Genomic DNA, 26,807 nt, shown 5'->3' with positions numbered 1-26,807 from the left:
TGTGAACCGGCATCTTATTCTCTGAACACCGCAGTGAATGGCATTTAATGAAAACACATTAACCTCTTACACCCCACCGTAATGGAAACTAATCAGGGATAATATAGCTGGTTATGTGACACGTGTATCCACTCTTTAACTACTGCAGCAAATGGACAAAGTGTTGCAAGATGTTCCTTTTGTGACTCTCCTGAATACCTTAACCTATTTTCAAACCTGGAAAAATGTGTTGAGGTGGTTTTGGTAGTATACTTAGTTAGGTAGTTAGGTTTTGTCCTCTGCATTTGACTCATCCTTCAATTCTGCTGGGACAACCCGTCAGGAGCACTCGGTGACCGAAGAGCGGAGACCGATCTCCAGTCTTGAACCAGGTGTATGGCCATGTGTTGGAGGATTAACCTATTGGGCATGTTTTTTGGTGGAGGAAATTCGAGCACCCGTAGTGCTACCAGTCACCCACTGTGCTGCTGAATCTCTAATACCTATGTAGTGACTCATATGCAACTTTTTACTATCTTCAAGCTAGCTACTATCTGCAAGTTTTTCTTTTTTTTTTCATGAAGTTACAACACACACACTCTATACTGTGCAGATGTGTAGATATGTTTGCTTTCTGGTATGCTCCTAAATAGCTAAAGATTCACATGGGCAGGCAGCATCCACCTGTGAACTAATAAAACAAACCTGCGCGCCCCACACTTGATTTATTATATTCCTTCCCTTTATGGTCATTTTTCTGTTTGATGGAGTCGAGATCATAATCCTGAGGTTCAGCTTGTTTCACTAAATAAGCAGACAGTGAATGCCTAAAATGGGTCTTCTCTTTCTGAGGAGGCACAGAGACTTCCCTAAAAGAAAGAACTAAACTAAACAGTACGTGTGAACATGAGTATGTGTCTGTGACGTTGTTTATAATAGTTATATTTGGGTGTAGCTGAGTATTACGTCAGGGTCTGGTGTCATTGCAAAAGAGGTCATGAATTACATAGACTTATTTCATATTTTTGTCTGATTCACTAAACTGTATTAGTGGCATCGAAACATGTTAATTTAAATGTAACACTAATGAACAGTTTGATACTAATTATTCTAGAAACTGTCAGTGAGCTGCTTAATCTGTCTACGCTGGTTGCATTCACATTTACTGTGAGGTGTGAATTGGAGGCAGACTTATCATGTTTCCTCTCACGGAAGTGTCCAGGCTGCTGTCAGGGAGGCCTTGGCCGGAGAAGGGCCTTATAGTCACACAAAGCTGCAGGGATTTTCCTTTTCCTCCTACACAGCCATCATGGAAATACAGCATGATATTGTCTAGCTTTCCTTTTGTTTTTCAATGAGACATCCTCACACACTTGTTTTTATTACAAGCGGGTAACTTGTGATATGTATGCACAAAATGTTTCTTGATTTATCACATCCTTGCAGTACCTTTTAAATTATTAACACAGTGGTGGAAAACTGAAATTGCCTCCATCTGTTTCTCTAGTATAATCTGTCTCTCCCTGTCAAAAGCATGGCTGGTCGTCGGGCATCTGTTGAATATTCAGTGCTTGACCCAGTGCTTGACATTGTTGGGAGTGTCAAGGGCACAAGTGTATCAGAAAACTTCCTGCAGTGGTGATCAGCATTTAGAACGACACCACGCTGTCGTCATGCAGAATGTTGTTATGTTGTCATAGTTTGACTAACCTTTAGAGACTATGGATTAAGTCAGATTCTTACCTAACTGCACATTCGACTATCACATGTTGTCAAGTGCATTATACTTATTCAACTTTTTTTTGTCCTTGAGCAAGACGTTTGTTGTCACATTGCCTCACCCAGTCACGGTTTGTGTCTGATGATTGCGTCAGGAAGACATCGTTAAACGCATTCAATTGTTTTCGCAATAGATTACAGATTTAGGCACAGGGCGCAACCAAACAGTAAATAATCCATGTTTCGGATCTGTGCCTAATTGTGGAGGTTTAAACATTGAAAAACCCACCAATCTTTGCCTCTCTATCATACGAATGAACTGTATTTGCACAATGTTGAAAAAGTCGTATGTCATTCTCACTTTTACAGTATGGTCATTCAGTTTCTTTCTATCATTTGTCTGACACAGTAGACATGCCCCTTTTCACTTGACGACATACAGTAATTTGTTTTACATCTGCCGCGCTCTGATTTGACTCAAGTGTTACGAGAGAGCTCTGCTGCTGATCCGAGATTTAGCTTTTGCTGTGTTGTTGCTTGGCAAGCACTCCCCCTCTCCTCTGCTCCACTCTCTGCCTTTACTGTCTATACAGTTAGTCTTGCTTTTGCCGGTCGTTCCTGTGTCTTTAAGAGGGAGGGGCTTGACATTTATACTAGCATGTGTGTAGAAGCTTGCCATGGGAGGGCAGCGGGGCTGGGGGGTGGTGGGGGTGTGGCGCCGGGCCGTGGGATGAAGTTGAGTGAAGCAGTGAAGGGCTCACACACCGCTGAGAAGGCAGGCAGGACAGTAGTGGGCATACCCTCTCACTTCTTTCAGACACCGGCAAAAACACAAGCAATAGGAGAGAGTGACCCCAGCACTATGGCTGTGTACGAACCTGCCTTTCTGCCTCCTGATGCAGAAGAACAAGACTTCATCCAAGCTTATGAAAACGTCAGGGAGAAGTATAAAGGTAGGACAATGATAATGATGACTAATGTTTAACTGGCATGTGTCAGCTGTGTGTTTTGGGGAAGGTCATGCTTGGATGTCTCTTTATGGCTCTTCATGCTGCACGCCCAGAGACTGTTGTTATTGTTATTGATTGCGGCACATGCTCGATGCCACTCTCAGACGGTGTGTATTGCACATGCAGAGTCCAGCAGATTTACAGCAACGCCTCGCTTTGATATGTGACCATAGCAACTGGGCCGCCGGCTATGGCCTCTGACCCCAGCCGGACTAAGAGGGGCTCAGTTTTTAAGGCCTGATTGTTATCCTAAACTCCGCAACAGCGGACATTAACAGGTGCACTTCAGTCAGGGTGAAATTCATTAAAGCAATTTGAAGAAATTTCTCTTCTGATGGTAATCTCACATTCACTCCCGTTATCCCCTAATATGTCCAGCTGAGACGTGAGATTTGTTGTTTCTTCCTTATTTGGTAGTTGTTGAGGACCAGAAAGATAATCAATGATGAACTTTGAGAATTCCAAAACATTGCCTGTAGTTCCTCACTGTTCTGTCTCTTCTCCTAAGCTGATGTCATGTCCATCCTTTCTATTGGCTGCAGATGATACACTTTCACTTTTCCTCTCCCATGTCCGGCCTGTTCCAGCAGATAAGAAACACAGTGAGCTTCTCTATAAATATTGGCCTAGATTGTCTTTTTTTCCTGGGGAGGATCTGGCAGCATGGTTCATGCTGATCATTGTGTTATTTCTGCAAGACTGTGTGTGTTTATTTGTTGTATAAAGATTAATGTTTTGTCCGACTGAGATTTACTTAACCCAAGTTTGTTAAGCATCACTCTCAATTGACCTGTATCGGTTGTAGCAGTTTATTAATATGGGTTGTTATAGACCACGACTGTGCAAGCCCCAAGCTTAAATAAAATGAAAGCCTAATTATGTCAGGGAGGGTGTCTGGAGTAACCGTTTTCAAATCAAAATGCAAACATTTGGTGAAGTTGGTCGTCTCAGCATCATGGGTTCAGATCCTGGCTCTGGCAATTTGCTGAATGTCTCTCTCCACTGCGTAAAGTGTTTCTCACCTCTCTGTCTTTTATAAAGTTGTTTGGTTGCAGCCGTGGTCTTCTTAACTTGGGGAAAATTGGTCCAGTTTTTGAGTCCACCATTAGGCTTATTTTATACAGTAGTAGTAACAGCGTTTGTTGTTGTATTAAGTTACATGTGTTTTTGTGGTATTTTGTCTACTGTCATTATTCTTACCACCGTCTGATAAACTGTAATGATTTGATCAACAATAAAAAAAAATAAGACCCACTTTTAGTTTAGTCTTGTTGATATAATATGCTATAAACGGAAGTGTTATAGCATGTTGCTATGAGTCCGTGGTGTAACAGTGGCTAATAGGAAGCAGGAGCTGTCTGTGTTTCAAGTGTTTATGTTTCAGATGCTCCTCACACTCCGTCAGCAGAGATCGCACTCTCCTTTTTAAGGCACAATGAATATTCGCGCCATGAAGGAAAATATATTGCATTTCTCTTAAACATGTGGGCCAAATCACAAAGCGCTGCACGGACTACACTTTAGGTCGTCTGTAAAGCCATAAACCTTAATCTTCTCCTTTAAAAGACTTCACCAAGATGTGCTTCATAAGGTTCCAGGCTGTTGTAAATGAATCTGCTGCTTTTCTGAGGTTTCCACAAAGTTTGATGTTGCAGTGATTTTCTTATGGGTTTGACACAAGGTTTGTCTCTGATGGCTGTCTATACGCTCCATTTATCCAGGCTCGGTCCTTGGGCAAGACACTTCACCCACCTTGCCTCCAGTGTCTGCATACAAAAAATCGAAAAGTGCTATATAAGTTGAGACCATTTACCATTTATTATAGTACTTTTGTTTCTAAACGCATTCATTCATCTTTACTGAAAACTGCGTCTCATTTGTTTCATTTCATTTTTACTTGGTGATAATGGATTCAAGTAAACTGTAATGCAATTGCTTTTCCAAAAGTGTTTGCTGGACAATACTTGGCTGGCTGCTTCCCCAGTGTCCTCTAATGTAATTTGTGAGAGCAGCTGATGCCGATGTTGCTGGGCGTCCCGCAGGAGGGGGGGTGATGGCCATGAGGCTGTTCATGGGATGGACAGCCCCAATGTCCCGCACTCCTGGCCCTGTTCTCTTGCCCCCCTAAGGCTTAAAATAACAACTCAATATAGTGCAGGCCATTTATAGTCAACCAATTAAAGTACTATTTTTGGCAGGTTGATTGTTGGCTTTGGGTAATTTAAATTCCCCTTTCTACTTGGCTGAAAAATCAAGCAGTTGTGAATTATTGAGATGGTCTTGACTGGACTATAGATGTACTTTACCTGGCAGTATGTCCTTGAAGTCATAGTTCTGTATTAGATGAGTTGGTCATCGATTACCACCACTAGACACATCACAGCTATCTTTATTTCTGATCTTTAGAACCACCATGGATATGAATGGATTCTAGTGGGAAGTTGATTGTCAAGATCTTTTCTTAGTGATTGAGTCAGAAGGAGAAGGGCAGCTGATCTACAGGATGTGTCTTTTTTTGGCTGGTAGCCACAGGTTAGACAGGTCAAAGTGAAGTATTGTCATACTAGTGCTCTACACTTCAGAACAAAGCAGTCAGGTCCATGTGCACTTCACCCTTCACTGTACCAGGACAATGAGTGTGGTAGGAAGGGGAATGATAACAACAAAAAACATTTGGTGAAAATGTTAAAAATATATTCTGAAAATCTGCAAAAACATGGCATAGGTATTTGCTTATTGTCATCCAAGACAGAATTGACAGAATGTTTCCTACAGCAAAACACATTTCTTTATAGTCTGATAACTTGAGAAAAGTGGTAGTAATGTTATAAATTCCACAAAAGGAGAATTACTCTGAAACAATAGCTACCTTTACTTGTGTGCAGACAGATATTATGTGCTTTTTCCACCTTGTTATTAAAAAGCTTGTTACAGTATGGCATTAATAATAGGTCGATGTCCTTGTCCCATGTGCTCAAAAATTACTGAGGCAGCATACATATATTTTGCTGAAATCAATCATAAAACACAGTGTATTTTTGTTCTCCCACTGCTGTGGTCAGCACTTCTTCTTTTGGAACCAGCTCCAGCCACCATGACAAGCCCCGAGTTGTGGATTCAGATTGAGGTCAGCCATATGCAGACTTCTGTGCCAGGTGAAGCAGTCATGGAAAGTAGACCGTTGGTGGAAGACTGTGTGGATTTGGCATGTGGTAATTGAAATACAGTTTGAGGAACCCAATTGGATGAAACTGGAGTTTAGTATTACTACACTTCCTTTAGTTAAGAATCTAGGTGCGTCTTTCCAGCTCAAATTATTCTTTGTCTTGAACGTATGAGAGTCAAAATGTGGGCTTTTCAATAACAGAAATTTAAATCAGATTTGCTCAAAACCTTTTAAAGCAGAACTAAGTAGCTCGTGTCCCTAGAGGCCATAAGCGCCACTGTAGGTGTCCTAGCATGTTGCGATTTTGAACTTATAAATTCTTTGTGAGAATAAAAACTACGCTGACAGAAAAGACAAAGGGAGAGAGGGATATTGTACTTTGTGCCACAACCTAATTACACAATGGAGATTTTTTTCTCTCAAACTTGGCTAAAAATACTGCTAATGTGGCGCTCGCCCGCAGTTAGCTTTTCCCGTTATTCCCTTAGCTTCTTCGTTGTGATTCCATTAGTGTGTATTGCACCTCTGACCCGGAGCAGGGAAAGTTGCGAGGGTGGGTGTCTGGCCAGAGACACCAGGGGGAGATGAAAGACCCTCCAATCATTCCATTAACGCTTGTATTGCCCCCAGAGGGACAAAAAGGATTTGTTATGGTAAACAGTATAGCAGTACTTATTTATTTTATATTTTTTAAGGACAAGAGATGCTTTGGAGAGACTCAACCCTTGACAACAAAAATCCAATGCCCCAAAAATGTGGTTGTAGTGGTTTTAAATCCTGCTTCAAGCTCAATGTATTTTTATAAAGTTTACAGAAAGATCACAAATCTGTCTTTTCTTAAACCGAAAGAGGACCCTGTGTGGCCCTCCCATGCACCAAATAATTACAGAGCATTTGAACCACTGAGTTTTAACAATGGGAAGTGAATACCGTAATTAGGTTTTCTCACTCAGGGCTGGCACAATGCACCACCAACATGTGCTACTCCCACCTTTACAACCTCCATGAGATTCCTGCTAATTAAATCCACATAAACCTTTTAGCGAGAGCCAGTTTCATATACGTACTCCACCCTTTATTACTGGATGCTCAGTCAGCTATCTATTCTGCTGCCTCATAGTGAGTGCTACTTCTGTAAATGCGAGATGACAATGCCCTGCTGTGATCCCATTTAATCTCTATTGCTTCCATGTTGCATTTGCCAAGCTGATTGTGCAGTGCAGCTGTCTGTTTATAGAAGTTTTGTGTGGAAAATCCTATGGGTCTTGCACCTGGAACACAAAGACTTACTGTTTAGTGCAGAATGGTTGTAACTCTTTACTGTGCACACTATTTGTCTGGCATTGTAGCTTCAAGGCTTCAGTGAGCTCAGAAAAAGTTAATGGTTAAAAGAAACACACACATCGTGACGTAGCACAGCGTCCGAATGCCGCATACCAGGTCTGTAATTGGAAAGGCCTTTTTAAAACTGCAGAGGAGTTGCCAGGCCATGAACTGAGCCTCCTCCCTCGTCTGCTCCCGCCCTCCCATTGAAACAATACCTGAAACTTGGCATCAGGGAGAAAGTGAAGCCATACTTTTTTTTTAGAATTATCTGATGAAACTGTTGAATGAAGAAATCTATTAAAGCAACAGTGTTATTCTTGGATTCCCTAAACCCTGCCAAAACTAATGATTCAAAATAAATCAAGTTTTGAAATTGAGATTATACCAAGATAGTGATTTCCTTGTAACGGACAAATAAAGCTGACCATAAACTGTACCTTACTGAATATTAGGGCGGATAAGGGTGATTTAGTATGTAACTAAAAATATTAAAAATGTAATAGATTGCATATTATTGACCTTCTGGGCCTGCATTTTGATGTACAGTAAGTAATTTTACATCAAAATACGGACAAATAAGACAAGCTTTCATGTGCACAGGGAACGAGGAGGGGCTTTCAAGTCCAGCTAGATTGTGTACTGTTAAAATGTCTCTCACTCACGCAAAATCACCTAAAAATCCTAATTTAATTTAACACGACGAACACATGCCATTACAGGACTCCCCATTGTGTAGTTTTGTAACTCTCCGAGGCTCCTGTATTGGACCTGCTGATTAATTTTATGTTTTTTTTATTTTTTATTTCTCAACTGCATTTCCATTAGTGACCTTTGAGAAAGTCCTCATCTTTGAAGAACAATTCATCATCACTGAGTGGGCAGACAATGTTTTTCAAGGATGACCTGTCTTGTTATGTGTCTACACTGGCCAGCTGTCTGCTGTTATATTTTGTAATAAGTAGAGATACACTGGTCCAGCTTTTTTGCTACCGATACCAATACTGGGGTTTGAGTATCTGCCGATATCCGATATTTACCAATACCAAGTGGCTTTCTTTAAAGGATCTGTATCATGCTATTTTAGCTATCCCAAAGCAAACTATGGGCATTTATATGATTTATATGATAATACTCCACGACGAAAAAGTGAGATATGTACACCTTTATTTGTAATCATTTTGATTATTATGGCTCAGCTTGTAAAAACCCCAAATTACAAATCGCTAAAAAATTAGAATATTTTAAAAATGGACTGTAACAAACAAAGGCTTGACATATGTCACTTTGCATTACATGCAAATGTGTCATACATAATATATTAGTTTCACATTTTAAGTTGAATAACAGAAGTAAATGCACTTTTCCATGATATTCTAATATATGACGATCATCTGTTTCTGACCCAGCCTTGATTAATTTTCATTAGCATTTGCATGCTCCCGCTAGCTTTAGCATGTATCGGGTATTTGTAGCCGATACCTGATATCATATTTTTTCCAGTATCGGCTCTGATATCCGATACCAGTATCGGATCGGTGCATCCCTAGTAATAAGCCTTAATTAGAAAGCTGTCCGAGTTTATATTGTGTAACGTGTGTTACACAATATAAACTCGGACAGTTTTTGTTTTTGAGATTTTTCTTGCGGAGAAGGAAAACCCAAGGACAGGAGAAGCTCAGGGACATTTACCCATCTGCAACGTTAGCTCATCTTTTTCACAGCTAGATATCTGTCTCATTTTTAAACTGCTGTACAGAAATAGATTGAAATTGAAATTGAGTAACACGCATGCTGCTTCAGACAGATTTTTCAGAAGACTTAGAGAGAAACTGCCTGTTGTGTCTTCTTCGCTGTAAGTGTGTTTGAACCAACTGTCTGCATCCTGGCACACAGATTAATAGATTGTATTTTGTCTCAACTGAGGGAGACCTCTGTTATACGAAAACACAGAGTCTCTGACAGAGCTGTCATTGAATTTGCTGAAAACGGTCCAGCCTCATCTTCCAGTTGGAAGAAGTGGAAACATGCCTGATTTAATATCTCCCAAGATTTATAAATAGACACCAGAGTTATTTAATTCAATGAGTAATGGGACAAGCTCTTTATGAGTGGGCATTAAGGTATGATGTGTGTGAGTGTGCACTTCTCTGTCTTGGCCGGTGTCACTTCCGGACAGTTGAAGGCGGTGACTTTATTGGTGGTCAAATGATATTTTGGACAACTGCTCTGACAGTCCCCACATGGGCCATAGGAATGTGGCAGCAAGTCCGTCCTCACAGCTGACAACAAGCTCGTAACACACACACGCAGCGCACACTCCTCTCACAAACTACTGTCCGGCTGCGCATTCTCGTGGCATTTCATCTTCTTATCCTCTGATACCAAAAGGGGCCTTGTTAGCGCTAAATACCTTTCATATGTTTGGACAGTGCTCACAATTGCCCTAAATGGAGTGGCCCGTCTCAAGGGATTCCCATGGAAGGCTCACGCACTAACTCCTTATTACATAAAAGATTTGCTGGATAGATAATAAAGCTGGAGATGAAGGCCTGCTGTAAAACTAAACATGGTTTCAGTGCAAGCATGTGCCCGGGTGTCCACTGACCTCTGTGATCCCAAAAGGGTGTGGACACTCACTCTATGTGATTACAGGTCAAATTGCAACTGCTGGAAAAACTCTGTTGTTTGTTTTCTTATCTCTGGTTAAAAGCCAATTTCAGGCTTCCTGTTATACCCTCAGAAATGGTAGTTTAGTGAAATCAGTGTATTTATGCCTTTTTCACACACAAAAAATAATATATGCACTCGGTATTTTAAAACATATATATGGCCAAGAAAGGACTTTCGCCTCTCAGTGAGAATGTTACTGGCCTTTCTGTGTGAACTTTGCATGTTTTCCCTGTAACTGTGTAGGTTTCCTTTGGGTGCTTCAGTTTGACCTTACCTCATGTACAGTAAGGTCCCATCAGCTTTGTCAGACTTACCTGATTAAATAAATGTCAAACTGTAATATTACGGTTAAAGCAGTACTAAGTAACTTGTTTGCCTTAATACATCCTTTTTCTAGTCCCTCTGGGGGTAATGCAAGTGTTAATGGGATGATAGGGGGGTCTTTCATCTCCCCCTGGTGTGTCTGGCCAGAAAACCACAATTGCAACTTCGATGCCACCAGGTCAGAGGCCCCAATACACACTAATAAAATCATGAAGAAGAAGCTAACAGGCTAACGGGCAAAGATAATTGCGGGCTAGCGCCACTTAAACAGTATTTACAGCCAAGTTTGAGTGACAAAAAAATATTTCCATTGTGTAATTGGATGTACAATATCCCTCTTTCCCTTTGTCTTTTCTGTCAGTGTAGTATTTACTCTCACAGACAAGTAATGAGTAAAAAAACACAACATGCTATGACACCTGCAATGGCGCTTATGGCCTCTAGGGGCATGAGTTCTTTCGTACTGCTTTAACAGTCTGTTCAAGAGGTTACTAGAGTAAATGTGTGGGAGCACTGGAAAGATACATTTCCTGTATATGACACAATATTACACCGGTAATGCTAAACAACAGACCAGTCTAAAGAGTTTGATGAAGTCTTTCCAATCAAGAGTCCCAACGTCGGTGCGTGTGATATCTTCCCTTTAGCCCTGTGGTTGTCCCAGCTGCTGCTCCTCTTACAGACAACTCGATTTGACGCGGAGCAGACCCGTGAACGCGTGTCGTGACCTTTGTTATATACACATCATTCATCATTGGTCTTTAGGTTCATACCACAAATTCACAGCTGAAGGTAATAAATAAAAAGGAGGTGTATTTGAGTATGAGTTGGTATGCGGAGTCCAACAATATGTTTAGATTTAGCAGATGTTGCTATAATTAACGTTGTTGTAAGGCAATTTCTGTAGATCATGCATTTTTTATGTCAATGTGACGGGAAAAGGAGCAGCATTCATTTCAAATAATTAACTTTTACTGTACAAATGTTTCAAGCATGCATTTGGGAGCTGTGTGTAAATTTAGTGAACTACTAAAACCATCCTGAAAAGCTGTTATACTGTATCTCCGGTTCTTCCCAACATTATCAGTAGGAGGCAGTAGATTACAAGGATCCCCAGTGGCTTCGTGTCTAACTTCTTGTGTCAATATTAGACTGGTGAAAAGGTCTCTCGAAGGATCGATATAAATCTGTCAGACAAATCGTGCCTGTCCCAGACCAGCAGGGAGCAGGGCTATATAGAACAAGAGTCAGAGCGGCGCCGGGAGCTGCTGCCCCCTGTCAGACTCGGGACAGAGAAAGATGACAAAGCGTGCCGTGTGGGAAATAAGCAAGACAGGAAGTGCAGAGATTGATTGTTTTTGAAAGCTTTAAACTGAAATCAGGTGAACAAGACGTCAGATTTTCTAATTCCATACAGCGCGATTTAGTGCTCGTTTTAACTGGTGTTCTCCTAAATTTTAAGAATCCCTGTGTTGAAACATGAGTCCTGTCAGGCTGCAGTGCTTCTGGAGATGTTGTACACTTTGCAGTTGCAGGCAGTAACAGCTGTTTAGGAAGCAAACAGTGAAAACACATAAAAGGCGTGTCATTGTCTTCTGTGTGTTTGCTACTAGTGTAAACCTCAGCTCATGAACTGGCAGTAAAGTCCTCCTGCTGACAGTCCCCAGAGGTTTTACATTGCAGCTCAGGCACGCACCAAGGCTCAGGGGAGGCATAGCTGAAGTGTTTCCATTGTAGGTCTGAATCTATAGTTTCTCATTCAAATCACAGCACGTAGATTTGCACGCCACTACTTTTCCTTCACCCATAAACATGAAGGGATTTGCATTATGGAATCTTTGCATAGGGCTTTCCCTAGATTTACTGTCCTGATCATCCAGGCTGTTTGCTAGCACAGATAGTAGACTTCATCTGCTGAATGATGATAAATAAATTAATAAATGCAGTGTCATAGTAAAACAGGAAGTAGATTTCAGTGAGTATGAGGAATGAGTTTATAGTGTCTGTCACAACAGACTGCCGTATTCATTGGAATTGTTTTTGTTTCCTTTCCCCTTTAAGTGCACTTTAAGAACTTTCAGACCAACTTTGTAAAGAAGAATTTGTTCATAATGTTAAGGATATAATAATATCAACAGGCACTGCAATAATATCAAATGAGCTATAATTCTGCGATGAAAATGCTTTGCTAATTCCAGAGGTTAGGGAAGAAAGGCCAGAGTGATTCCAGGTGAACGGCAACAATAACTCAAATCTTTACAACCAAGCTCTTGGAGCACCACGTCTGGACCACTTTAGGTTCAGGATGAGTTAAAGGTGTGCTTAAGAAAGTGGCCAGCGTGTGTATGTAGCGTTCTATTTATTATACATTAATAAGTGTCTCATGTATTATTGATGTGTGTTACAGTAAGCATCTAACTGCTCTAATATTTATCATATTGAAGCCAAATAAATTCACTTCTCAGTCTTATCATTGCAGGGAAAGCACAGCCCCTAGTGGAGAACTGCCTGCATAGCAGGAGGCTTGATGTAATACATTGATATATTCAGTGTCTTATCCTGGATTTCCACCTGCTGTGATGTCTTGTGATTGCAGCATGGGGAATTCTGAGATTGTTTTTAATGGGGGCGTGGGTAAGACTTCATTTCCAGTAGCTGTTGCTAATTCTAACTGGGATGACTGCATCTCTCTTGTGACCTTCTTGGTTAATCTCCAAAAACTGAGTCAGTAGGTCTGAGTTTATGTGTGGGTGGGAGTCACTGCTGATATCCTCAGATACTCCCTTCAGTCTTTATGCTGTTTAGACTGTAATTGGTTGTTTAAGGATCTCATAATGTCTTTCTCCTTTTTGGGATGATAAATTCAAACATAGTATTGCACCCCAGGGGCCTGGGAGGAAGCGAGCAGAGGTCGCATCATGCCCCAGAATACATTACTTTGATTCCCAAATGTGGGCCACTGGACATGCAAAAAAAATGTCCAGGGTATTCAAATATTTGCTGGATAAGTACAAGTTCAAAATTACAGCAGAAACCTTGGACATTAAATAGAACAAATATTAGCTATAACAATATAGATTTTTCTTTTGTGGTAATATATGTAACGCACCAGATTTTGAAATGTGTCAACAATAATATTTTAGCTAAACTTTCATTCTCCAATTCTCCAATTTCAATTTCAATTTTGTATTACTATTTCACTATTTCATTCCATTAAACCAGCTTTTCACTTCTTTGTGACCCCCTTTTGGACTCTGACCCACCAGCTGGCAGCCACTATCCAACATAGCTGAACAACAAAGCAAGTCTGCTGCCCTTGTTTTGTTGGCTTAACCGTTGAATCAGTCTCTTTTTTAGGCCCAGGTTTGGTTGAGGGGAGGCTGGTCTTCTGCTGACTGCTGCCCAGAGCCTAAGCCTCTACATGGGGCAGGAGATTTGAACAGCGGGGTGACCTCAGGCTGAAGGAATGTTTGTCTGGATGTCCACAGCAGGGCTACCACCAATCTGATGCTGTCTGAACAGAGGGAGCTAGAACTGTGTAACACTGCAAGGTCAAAGGTCACATTCAGAGATAGTTCATCTTTCCAAAGCTGGCACGAGAAATGAATGACTTGCAATGGTTAGGCCTGTGTTTTTCACGTGTTACTCATGGTACTATAAGTGTTTGGAGATTAGTACCAGACTGTAGCATCAGTGAGTGCAGTGAGTAAATATTGGAAAGTTCCTAAATTATATCCTATGTATCAGTGCTATAAACTCTATCTCCTAATAATCCAGTTTTTCAATTAGGTTCATTAGGTCTCCTAGTAATGATACTATTATTACCTGACAGTTTCAGCAAAAGCTGTGTCCTTCCTCAGAGGATGTCACATGGCAGGCCACAGTTATAGCCAGGACTCCCCTGAAAAAGAGATTCTTAATCTTAGTGGGTCTATCCTGGTTGAATAAAGGTCAATAAATAAATAAAAATAGCTGAAACTGTCAGATGCGAAATAATATACAGGTCCAGCTATAAGAACATAACATTGACCAATCCTTCTCTCAAGTAGCATTGCCACGTAGCATTCTTGAAGTAGCATTGCCATGTATATAATGTCATATAATAATATATTTGTATAATATCATTGTGTCCTTGGGAAAGATAAATCATCCACCTCACCTCAAATGTATTGTGTGATTAGTGATGGTCACAGTGACCAATGGCACAAATTAGTATCCTTCTTTAGTCAGTCAACACCAGGGCAGCTAGCCTACCACTATCTTGTGTGGAGAGTGAAGGAATCATCATTACGCTTTGAGAAGTATACATGCAATTTAAAGAGACTAGATGAAAGTTGATCATGTTATACTCACTACTGCCACCTCAGGTCTTACGCGTAACTGCACCTTCTATATCAAGCTCGTGCATGATGGCACTTCGGACCCAAAGTAACACCGTTTTGAGTGACAGTGCAAGATTTTAGAGGCAGTTGTGGTGAACAGGTCTGAGCTCATTCTACACATCAGGACATTGCTGGAACATACAGGGGGATGAAAATACTTAGTTTTCACATTTTTAAACTCTGTATAGTCCCTTTAAGACCTTATTAGACATTTCCAGGTACTGATTCAAACAAAGCGAAAAATATTGCTTGATTTATACTGGTAAAAAACAAACAAAAAACAGCTTTTACCTCAATTGTATTCTCTCTGTGTCATTATGAAGCCATGCAATGAAATTAAAGCTATGGCCTTTTCTTGCAGCCATGAGCCGACAACATTTGTTCTCTGGAAATTTCCATCTTCCAAATATTCATTTTATCAATTTAAAGAGCTCTTTATCTAAAGAGATGTGCTTGAAAATTGTGTTTGCAAAGACAACCACTTAAATCTAGTATGATTATGTATTGTAGAATTTTTTGGGGCCTCTCAACTTCCCAGGCCTGACAAACTATGATTGATGACCCATCAAGATATTCTAATAAATCACACTTGGACATCATGTAGAGCACTTTCACAGCCTATTGTTGAAAACTAATAGTGAATAAAGTGTCTTTCTACTGCCCCCAGTGGAACCTGTCAATGTGACTGGAGTCTGCAAAGGAAAGTGAAACAGTCCTTTGTCGATAGGGCTCCTGGTGTCAGCCAATAAAAGCAGAACATGCACCAACTTACAAAGAACATCCATCTGTGTATTGATGTGTGTCAGTATTATATAAGCCCAAAATGACTCTGAATAAGTCCTGCTTGGTTCAAAAGTAGTCTACTTCAGTAATACTTGACATGGCACAAAAGGCTAGGCTTTTATTTCCCTGCAGCCAAGTATGCGTCAGTCATTTCCCCCAGACAACGTTTATTATGTGAAACACGCTCTACAAATTCAAGAGCATGAGAGAAAGAATGTCTTTGTCGGAGACTGGCAGTGCAGACTGTAAGTGATTATGAATGATAGGCCTGATTTGTTCTCATTTATTCTTCCAGATTTGGTTCACTGGTGGAAGTAACTGTGCATCATTATTGACATCCTTGGGCAATGAGAGCAATATGTGCCACTGTTGGTGAATGTGCCCTCGTTTTAGCAACTCACAATTGAAAAGATTGATTATACTCTATTGGGTGTAAATACTACATTTGATTCTGTGTTACAATTCAATATTGTGCCTCTAATGAAGCATTGTTAGCGGTATAAACACAATAAAATCCATTGACCATTGTTTGAGCTGCACCTATTTGCTCTGAAAGAGTGTTATTTGTCCTGTGCATTAGTGGTTATGTGTATTCCTCCCTTCTCTTCCTCAGACTGGAGCAGAGCTGTGGGTGTGGCATTGGGATTGTATTGGTTTGCATACACATTCATCTGCGTACACTTCCTGACCGTACCTTAGACAGACTGTGTGTTGTCCTGTCTCTTTTCTAATTGGCTGATTGCAAAGTACTGTACGCAGTGGCTATGACTGCTCTCCCAGTGACTGAATGAGTGTTCCGCTTTTACGTGAAGAAGGAGGTAGAAGAGGAAGGGAAGGAGGGGACAGGTGGGTGGAGCAAGGGGAAAATTCCTGTACGCACTGTGGATATGAGTGACTGCATGTGAGTGTGCACATGGGACCTTACGAGAACCAAAACACAGCAGTCTTTAAGAGCAGCCACAGCTGACACGTCTGGACTGGAAAGAACTGTCATTCAAGAAAATCCTCATTGTGAAGAAAGGGTTTCACAGTGACATCCAAAGAAGTAACAATGGACAGCGTGAGGTCGATCCAAAATGAAATTACTACTCTTAAAGGTACGCCTATATTTGATTTCTGAGTCTTACCAAAATATAAGGCATTTTTCCATCTTTAGTTTGAGTTAAAATGGATACAGAGACATTTTTATTTTGTGTCTGAGTAGGAAAATAAACTAGGTGGAGTGTCCAAAATACAACAGAGTTCCACAATATCCTGGTGTGTAATTGTAAAAATGCTCTCATTGTTTGAGTTGACATTTCTCTCCCTTTGTGTCTTTATCATTATCTTCGGCCTTGAAGCGGCTGTTGAAGTATTTGTGTATAGCCCAGCTCGAGCTGTACAGATAAAGACACGAGAGACACATGCTACTGAATGATGAGCAGCACTCACACCTCACATTTGACATGCAAACTCTTGGAAAGTCCAGCCAACAGCGTACGCTCTGACCAAAATGTAGACAAAGATAGATTTTCCATCATTGACTATTAGGCTTCTTACCATTTGACACCATGCTCACTGACCTTTTTATTTTCTTATCTCATTCATTTGTTCTTGTACTTTGCTGACTTTTATGTCACATATCAGGTTTTACCTCTTTGGGCTGAGCACGCGTGCCACGCTAGTTTCTGTTGTTACTTGGAAGAGCGTCTTTCACGAGGAAATGCAAAGAATTACTACAACTTCTTTTAAGACTGGGAATGCTGAATCCTTTCTGACCTACATAATCAACACTATGTAATTGCAAGCCTGACAAAATACTTCAAAACGTCAGTGAAATGTGCACTTATCACGTCATGGCGGTAATAGCCAGCCAGTCATTTATGCTGATGTACAAATAGCTTCACATTGATTTATGCGCATGCTACTGTAATGAACTATACAGTATATTGGCATTTTGTGCTTCGTTGCTACATAGTTTTATGGCTGATGCATGTATTTACTTATTTAGCAGCGGCAATGTAACATGAGCTCATACTAAAATCATCTTCAACTCCCTCACCCCTCCTCGTAGATGCTGCGTGTGAATCTTCACATTGTGGCACTAATAGACAACCATTTATTGGATCTCACTGCTGTGTAAAAATGGGACCATTTTTTATAAGTTTTACAATATTTCGGTTACGCCTACCTGTTTTGGAAATCAACTACTATCCTAAATCCTAAAAATAACACGTGATACGCCTAGAAGTTATGGTAATCGTCGAAGTAAGAATTGCATTTGAATTATAGCACAGTTTTTCACTGACAAGTTGGTTTTAATGTCAGTATTTAAATATTCATTCTGAAGCAACAGTCGGATGAGCCCGAGGATAGAGCATTGTTGTCAGTGGTACATCCGCTCAGCTTTTGTCTGCAAAGGAAGTGACTGTTATTGTTCAGGAAATGGGATTTTTACATGCAGATATTGCATTCCAGCATGAAAACAAAATAAAGAGTATTTCTGATTTTTTATTTTATTTTATTTTTTTACAGTTGTTTGGCCGTAGCTATCCACATAATAGAAAAGATGACTTAATGGCGATGTCTGTCTGCCAGTCCGCCATAGTATCCTCCACATACAGATGGGAAAGTTGTGCTATGTTCCACTAATTAACACTTGAGGGATTTCCCTGACTTTTTCACATAAGTGGGAATTCCTCCTCACGCAGGCGGGTGCCACTTCCTGTCTCCTCTCCAATGCGTCTTCGCAATGGAACAAATTATTTCAACAAATAATATTAATGGCCAGTGTTTCCGACAAGTTGTGGAGTTGTAGTTTCCTCTGTCTATTATCTGCGTCCTGCTCTGGAAATCATGGCATTGGTTCTTTCTGCTCCCCAACACGGATGGATCAACAACAGGAAAGATGTTGTTGTCACATACTTGTATTTTTAGTCATATGAGGCCCAAAATTACTAGGTTTACCTTTCCCAAACATGTGACATTTCACAGGCATGTAAGCTCCAAGGTTTTGGTTTGTCATTTGTTGGGTTATTGTCTTTAATCTTATGATGCTCTGTAATGTGCAGCTGGCATCAGGGCTTTTTGAAGTGTGAGAACGTGAACATAGTGATGTCTCAGTAGCAAAAAAAGCAGACAAATTCATATTAATATTGTTATTATTTTTTTGTCATTCTAAAGCAGTTGTGCTAGAAGGCCAAATAATTGTCCTCTGCTACTTAGTAACTCCATTATCCAGTAGCTCTCTGCCTAGTTGCTTTGGGGTGCAGCTACTTGTAACTGCATGACATTTTAGAATCCACCACTCTGTACAATCCTCTCGTGCACCATCGACCAGAGTCAAAGAGGAGGACCGTCTCACCACCACAGACTAGATAACAGGCTCTCTTGGGCCTAAATGTTTCAGACTGAAGTCAAATTAAATCTACTCAGAATGGTGTGTGGACAAGTCTTGAAAGATATTGGCACCATATAACTTCTGTGATGGAGCAAGAGAGATATAATGCTTCAAATTACCAGGCTACACCCGAACATTGTGACCCATTTATCCGATATATGAGATACTTGTAAACTTTGGCTTCAGTGCAATATTGAGTTATTGTGTTTTATGTCTTTGCTGCGTGGCACACAAAGAGGGGAAGGAAAGGAAAGGAGTTTAAAGGGCTCAGGAAGTTGTAGTGTCTTTTATGGAGACTGCTGATATGACAGAAATCGTGAACTCCTGCTGTGCTACTGTGTAAACTCCAGGGAAATAGAATTAGAGCCATTTCCTAGCATATTCTTGACTTTGTCAGTTGCTGTCACAACCAATAGTTATCATGGCCTTTAAAATGGGTTTCAGCTGAAGAGGTTCGTTATGATTTTTTTTGGCAAACGATGAAAGTTGGGGATTAGAGAAAGGTTCCTTCGAGGTTAGGAAGGGACGTGGGATTTCATGGGTTGGTTTGGCATTCTGGACTAATGTGGACCATATTTTAACTTGGTATTAAACAAAATGGCAATTCCGATCTGTGTACTTTTTTGTGACTCATTAGACATCAAATTAAACCAATTACTTACACACAATATACTGTGGCCTATTGAAGTCATGAATTTTCACTTTTCTTCATTTGTGCATGTTAATCTGGGCTATAGGTATTTTTTGTTCAGTGCTTTATTTCTCATTATACAAGTGTACAATGAAATAGTGTTCAGGTGTTAGTCCTGAGCCACCTCGACTGAGCCGCGCCACCACAGTGGGTCAACCTGACCCTGTTTTTGGAGGAGGAAACCGTAGCACCCAGAGGAAACCTGGCTGGCTGCCTTCAGTCTCCTCTGATCCTCTGAAACCAGGTGCAAACCAGGTCAGGTAAATTTATATATAATCTGAACATTTCTATGTTCTCTTGTATATTAGTTGGTACTAATTGCATAAAGCAGCTGTTGCCGACAAAGCTCTGCAGCAATCACAATTCAGGACATTCCTTTAAGATTGCTAGTCGTGTGAGGAAGTGCATCAGCGCAGGGTTGTTTCCTCTCTCTGTTCTTGAGCTATTTTGAAAATAGTGAGGCCCAAGGGAAACACCTCACAATAGTTGAAGTCTGCACATGTGGGATTTTAGTTGGTGTCCCCCTTTCAGTAATCAGCACAGTTATTCCACTGTGCACATAATGACTGTACAGCTACAGCTACAGTCACATCCATAGTCTCATTTTGGAAAGGGAGTTTATTTATCCCTTTTGAGGTGACCTACCCGTGTAATTAGTCTCTACTAAAGTCCTGCAAAAGCTCTAGTTGAATATGCTGTCAAACTTACAAACTATACAGTTCTACTCACGGCCCAAATGCACTTCTACAGTTCTACATACAGACGAGCTCACAGGCGGAAACACTTGTAGATGATGAGATTGTGTTAATTGTCAAGTGACTGTGTGGGTGGTACCAGACAATACAAAACCAATAAACAAAAAATAAAAAAGATCCATAAAGTGTTGGTGAATTGAATTTCAATGAGAGATTGCAACAATTTTGTATATTTCTGCTCGTACTCAAGCTATCATTTGAATTGGGATGGTTAAGCATTGGTGCACAAACAACCCAGTACAGATGACACCTTGAGAACCCTTGTCTACGATTAAAAAAACCTCCTGTATATGACAAAGAGCTAACACAAACGTTATGTACTACCTGGCCTGATTCAAGTGAACTATTTCAGCTAAAGGTAAAAGACTTAATCTAATTTGTTATACTTACTCCTTAAAGCAGTACTAAGTAACTTGTTTACCTTAATAAATCCTTTTCGTAGTTCCTCTGGGGGTAATACAAGTGTTAATGGGATGATCGGAGGGTCTTTCATCTCCCCCGGTGTCTCTGGCCAGAAAATCACAATTGCAACTTGACTGCCACCGGACCGGAGCAACCAATACACACTCATGGAATCAAGAAGAAGAAGCTAACAGGTTAACGGGCAAAGCTAACTGCGGGCTAGCGCCACTTTAAACAGTATTTACAGCCAAGTTTGAGTGAAAAAAAAAATATTTCAATTGTGTCATTGGATGTACAATATCCCTCTCGATTTTTGTCTTTTCTGCCAGCGTAGTATTTACTCTCACGGACAATTAATAAGTACATGTTACGACACTTGCAGTTGCGCTTATGGCCTCTAGGGGAAAGAGTTACTTTGTACTGCTTTAAAAATTGATTCAGGAATATTGATTTTGTACGCCTTAAGTCACTTTTAGATTGTGCATTGTGTCTGACGTGTTGATCGATCAATTGTTTGTCGTTTTCTGTGTTGTGCATCTCTATCCGCCAAAACTACTTCTCCTATTGGTCAACTGTTCCCTCTCTTTTTCTTTCACTGTAAGCAAGAAAGACCATCAGATATAGGACTTTTAATGCAAAAGTCAGGGATAGTAAATGTTTTGTACAATAAAGATTCACACAGACCACTTTATATTTATGTCTCTTCACTTGGGTGGAGTTTATGTGCTGTAATGTGAGTAAGTGTTAATCATTAACATTTGCACTGAGTCATGGGCACAGTTCAACACCTGGTGGCTCATAATGTAACACAATCTGTTCTGCAAACTTCATACTTACATACTGCTTCATTTACCCCATGAACATCTCTCGTCCGCGTCCTCCAGCACACCTTTTGAAAGTAGTGGTTAAAGAATGTTGGCACAGTGCCCTGAGACACATGTTGTTTTGCTCTTTGTCCATACCTTCAGGCTCAATATTGTAACCCTATCTTCTATTGTTTATTGGATTGCCACCTCAATTCCTTTGCATATATGTAGAGAAATTGTTTGTTTGAGAGCGCCTGTTTCATCCTCTCTTTCCTCAGCTTTGTTCTGTTTTGTCTTTTGCGGCCTGCACTGAAATGTTATCTTTTTTCTCTCACGCATTTTATCGCGGCACAGGCAAACACAAAAGCTATTATTACGGAGGGCGGCTCTGACCTGTGATGACGAGAGAGGTGGAGGTGGTGGAGTGGGGGACTCCCTTTCTGTCGCATTGTGACGTGCTTGAAAAGAAAAAAGCAGCGAAGTTTGTGAGAGGAAAGTTACAATAGTACCTGAATGCAAGGTTTTGGAGTGTGAAGGGCAGCGTTACGACTTGATGATCTTTGGACCTTTTGCTGTTCAAGATGGATGCCTTGTACTGTGCGACTAAAGGTAAGCTGCTGAAGTGGATACGAGTTAAAGAATGGGAAAGTCTTGGTTGGTAAATTGATACAGGTGCAGAGCAGACGGGGGAAGCATTTTGGGTTTGTTGGAGGGACTGTAGCGGCACATATGGAGTAACGTGGCTCAACACGTAACAGGTGTATGAGGAAAGAAAATTGTTCACTTTAACTTTATGATTCTCTGTGTGCTTTACATGTGGTAGAGGTGATAATAAAGGTAACTTAGCTGAACTGCTGTCTCTGAAGAGCAAACTGACTGGAATTGTCTTGTAAAGATTACAGATCTATCTTTATGTTAACAGTCTACTGGAGTTACACTTTAAGCTAAGTCGTTTTAGCTTTGTAGATGCATGAGTCAAAACTTTCTTTGATGGTGGAATGATGAGTGTGTGCGATTGAATGGTGGAGGTCAGAGGAACTGTGCAGATGTGTGCAGTTGCGTTTCTGTCAGTCTACTCCAGGGGAAACTGTTGCTACATGCGTAGCTTCACACCACCGTGTGTGGAGGCAAGTGAATGAAGAACAAATGAGGAGCTCTGGGTGACTTGTGTCATATAAAAAGTGCTGTACAAATAAGCTTCCATTCCCTAGACAGAACATTGTAAGTTGTCAATGTGTCGTGTGTGTGATGATGTATTTCACTTCAGTGGCTGTCCTTTGGGTTATGCACATGCAGCATTTCAGAGGATAACTCGGCATCAACTCTGCTTGTAGTTTTCTGTTTGTTTTCCTATTTGCTGCAGTGAACACATGTTTGGGAGCCAGCATGCAGTAATGACTGTGCACTGCGCTCTACACTGAGTTATTGTTCAGTGTGTGTCTCTATACTGACTCTAAACGTGTCATTATCGTTATAGTGGATTTTTGAGTCCTTACACTGGGCTTCAAACTTTCACACAAGCTTCGAGGACTGCAACATACATGGCATGTAATTTATAGCACAACTACTATACATTAAAACACAGATTAATTGAAGGCATGTTGGCATGGATGGATATCTGAGAATCTATGAAATAAAATGTTTCTAATAATGTTTAATGTCTAATGTTTCTGAATATTCAAAACATCCAAGTACGTAAATGTATATCTACTCCTTCTTTTAATGTTTACAAACAATGAAAGAGAGAAGGCGTATTTTAAAAACTTTTTTTAAAGTTTTAGTTAGTTGGACTGGACCACAACTTAGTTTGGTCCAATCCGATTGGTTTAATCCTGTATTTACTTTTGTAAATTGCGGATGTTAGCCACATAGCATAATTGCCTAACTTAAATTTCACATGAAAACATGAAAAATAATTTTTTTTAGGAAACACATTGGCATTGTATTAGTGCTATTGTAACAATACAAAATGACTTAAGCAATTATGCCATGTGGCTAACGAAGAGTAACACCACTCCACACAAGAGTTACTTTTGTAACATCCTAATTTTTCCATAAGGAGAGTTTATAAGGACGTTTCTCAACTTTCATGGAGTGATACTGTCAAAATATTGAAAAAAACAACAACAACAATTGGCTGCTAGTTTAGAAATCAATAGAAAGGCTTAGATATATAGAAGATAATTATACAGAAATGATTTTCATGACTTGCTATTAAAACAAATCTACTAACAAATCCAAGAACAGCTATATGGCTTATTAAATTGCAAGTAATAACGATGCAGTAGAAAAGCATGGTTTCGCCTGTAATACATTATGAATCTGGGCCATTGCAGTTCAACATTGCTTTGAACGAAAGCCTGCTGTGTCCTGTCCACTATAATTTACTGTCTTTAATGGAGCTCATTAATTTCTGCACGATTTCAGCAGTCTGTGCACTATGTTATGGCCTTGTGTATTGCTGAGTCTGCTGCTGACCACAGCCCAGAGAGGGGTCCCTCACGGTGAATAGTCTTTTCTGTCTTGGTATTACTGCAGAAGCACTTTGTGTCCAACAGGGGGCAGCATGATTCAAAGACCACCCATAGAGATTTAGAAGAAGTGTTTACTGTTGTGTCTGTTTTCCTGGCAGTGATAAGTATTTCCGATGTTGCTGGAGTCAGGGCAGGACAGCGTGACAGAGCTAAGCTTCATTCACAGACTTCCAGAGTGACACGCATTTGGACTTGATGACTTCACAGAGGCTAAAATAGGGGGTGTGACTATGGCAACAGTTGTTGGCGCACATTAGATACCTTCAGGGACACTTTGCATTTGAGCATTACATGCTACAGACAGTTGGTCTGCCTAGAAACATAGCATGGACATAAAAATCTCTCCACACCCATAAACTTCACTTTACCTTCCGATGCTTAATGCCTGCGTTCTTAATCTCGACTAATTTGACTGTGGAGGCCCTGAGTTTTATGGTCCCTCTGAACGAGATGTGACCAATTTAAATACATTGAAATATGGGCTTTGCAGGAGAGTTGAATCACCCCTCAGATCTGTTCTGAGTGAGTTTGTATCTAATCTTGTCTCTATCATCTTATTTTCAAATTAATAATTTAATACAACCTGAAATATCAAACCTATGAATAAAAAATGCAATAAAAACAATACAAAAATGTATTGGCGACTGCTCTCAAAACATGGGCGTCTCTCTAATGCTAGATTTATATCTCCCATTAACACTTGCAGCAGCTGAAAACCAGCCGAACCCACACACAGTTCCTATTTTAAGTGTGGTCCATTTCCTGGTTGACCAAAGTCACAAGGTGATGATTTAACAGAGCGCTGGTGACATTAGCAGACTGTTGGTGGGAGCTGACACTCTGTAAGGGGAATATGGGGACCTCATGGAGGTAATGGGCTGATGGTGGTCGTCTCTGTGGGTGGCATCGGGAACTGACCCCTGAGCTGTAAACATGTGCTCTTTAGATCTAGAATAGTCACATACATAAACAGTTCATAGAATAAACCAATTAAATGTATTCTTAAATTTAACTATTCATGTTTTTATTTTAGTGTTCACTGACGAATGTGGATCACAGCTTGAGCTTTGGGACTTTATCATTGGTGCATGTCTTCTCAGTGGCCAGGAGATGGTAGTATTGAGCCTGTCTGTGTTGAGCAGCAAGTCACTTCAGCAGATAATACATCTTGAGAAGGTAGTTTTTGGAATATTATTTAGAATGTAAACTAAACTGAAATATTAGTAATGCTAAGAATTAAATGACACTAGAATAGGATTTTCTTCGACACATGCATTAGTAAAACACGCACACTCATAATAAAGGGCTGGCTTTTGTATTATGTTGTCCAGTTTTAAGTTACTTTTAGCACATCTCGTCTCTGAAACTACATCTAGTACGTCAAAGTACATCTAGTATGTGAAACTACATCATCTTTTGGTGTACAATATGGGCACCCATTTCATTTTGCCATTTGTGTTTTGCATATGGTCTGTCTTTACAGGGAGTGTCTCTTTACATATATTTGCAAATGCTGCTCCTAATTCAACCTTTATGTCTTTCTTTTCCAGGTGAGTACCTCGTCTGTCTGTGTTCCCCCTGAGCCTGAAGAACTTCTACCCTAAGTATACAAGTTCATTACTGATCCATATTAGGAAATCACTTCATAACTAGGTCAGACTTTGGCCTTTTGTCTTTATTCTCATATGTCTGCATTTTGAAGATGGTTGTGTCACCCCTTTGGTTCGGGGATGGTAGTTTTGTGTAGCCCAGGGCACATTTTACAGCCTCTTGACTGAGACTTATCATAAAACATGGAGGCATAGGTCAAAGCGTGCCCCGTCAGGTCATAATTTTCCTACAGAGTGCATCTGGAATGCTTTACACTTGCTATGATGACACCCATGGACATCATAACACCTGGGTGAGGTTTCGCCCTTATCTTCAAGTCAGTCAGTCCTCTGCAATGTAGGTGTGCCCAGAGCCACAGTTTTGACTGGTTTATCTCGCACGCCTGGGTGATATATCTGATGTACTCTCCTGTTCAATTTCTAATGTGTGCAAACAGACACTGATATCATAGTGGTGGTTGTACAGAAATGTATTATGGGCTTGTCAGTGAAAGTATGGGGCAAACAAAGGCAGTACAGTTACTGTGAACTTTACTTACAAAACAGGAATGCCTAAAATGTGTGTGGGGTCGGCCTCTGTGAATGTAGTGAAATCTTCCAGAGAAAGTTACGCAACGGGCAGTATGGCAGTAAAACAGTTTAGACATTACCACCGTAGCATGCACTGCACACATTGCACAATGTTATGGTATTTGTGATATGAAAGACGGCCATGCCAGTGCGAGCAACCATGGAAAAAAGGTAGACTTGGTTGGATTCTTTAACCCCAGTTTGAATAAGACACTTTAAAAAAAAGTTGCGTGATCTAACTTACTCTAACAGACAGGCCTATTGCAAGTTTACATTACCCCGACCAAATCAGCTTCCACAAAGATAAGATAAGATAAACCTGATAAACATGTCTGACTTTATGGTATAGGGACCTCTATTACTATAAATTAACCCACCCGCCCACCCCCCAATGTTTGAAGTTGATCGAATATTTTGCAGTTTTGCCTTAGCAGTTGGTTGTGCTCTTATTTTATTTTAAGATGTGAGTAAGTGTCCAAAATCTTGCTTCTCATCCATTATGTACAAAAGGTGGCTTCAGGTGTCTGCTTCTGAATGAGACACTAGTATAAAATTGATACCTGATGATGTGACTAACCTGATACTCTTTAATGTAGAGCGTTTGTGCCAAAGCCCCACCAGTCCTCTGTTCATCAAATCATTAGTATCTGTGTACTTGGCTCCATCTGTGACATAATCTGGAAAAGCGGCGCTCACATGTG

General features: G+C 40.4%; 1 protein-coding gene across 7 annotated transcripts in view; it reads left to right on the top strand.

Annotated features, from left to right (window-relative positions):
* plecb (plectin b) overlaps positions 1–26,807 on the top strand; it is a 97,146-nt gene that overhangs the window by 5,794 nt on the left and 64,545 nt on the right. For 2 of the 7 annotated variants that reach the window (XM_079561094.1, XM_079561092.1), the window contains exon 1: positions 2,472–2,651. The exons of 3 other annotated variants lie outside the window; for them this stretch is intronic. In XM_079561094.1, coding sequence (XP_079417220.1) covers positions 2,561–2,651 — 91 coding nt within the window. In that variant the 5' untranslated portion in view covers positions 2,472–2,560. Of the gene's footprint in view, positions 1–2,471; positions 2,652–16,304; positions 16,457–26,807 lie in introns of those variants that run through there. 2 more of the 7 variants (XM_079561095.1, XM_079561093.1) reach the window with 1 other exon arrangement.

This window comes from Gobius niger (assembly GCF_951799975.1).
Source record: "Gobius niger genome assembly, chromosome: 8".
NCBI lineage: Eukaryota > Metazoa > Chordata > Actinopteri > Gobiiformes > Gobiidae > Gobius > Gobius niger.
This window is presented reverse-complemented; position numbering and strand designations above follow the sequence as displayed.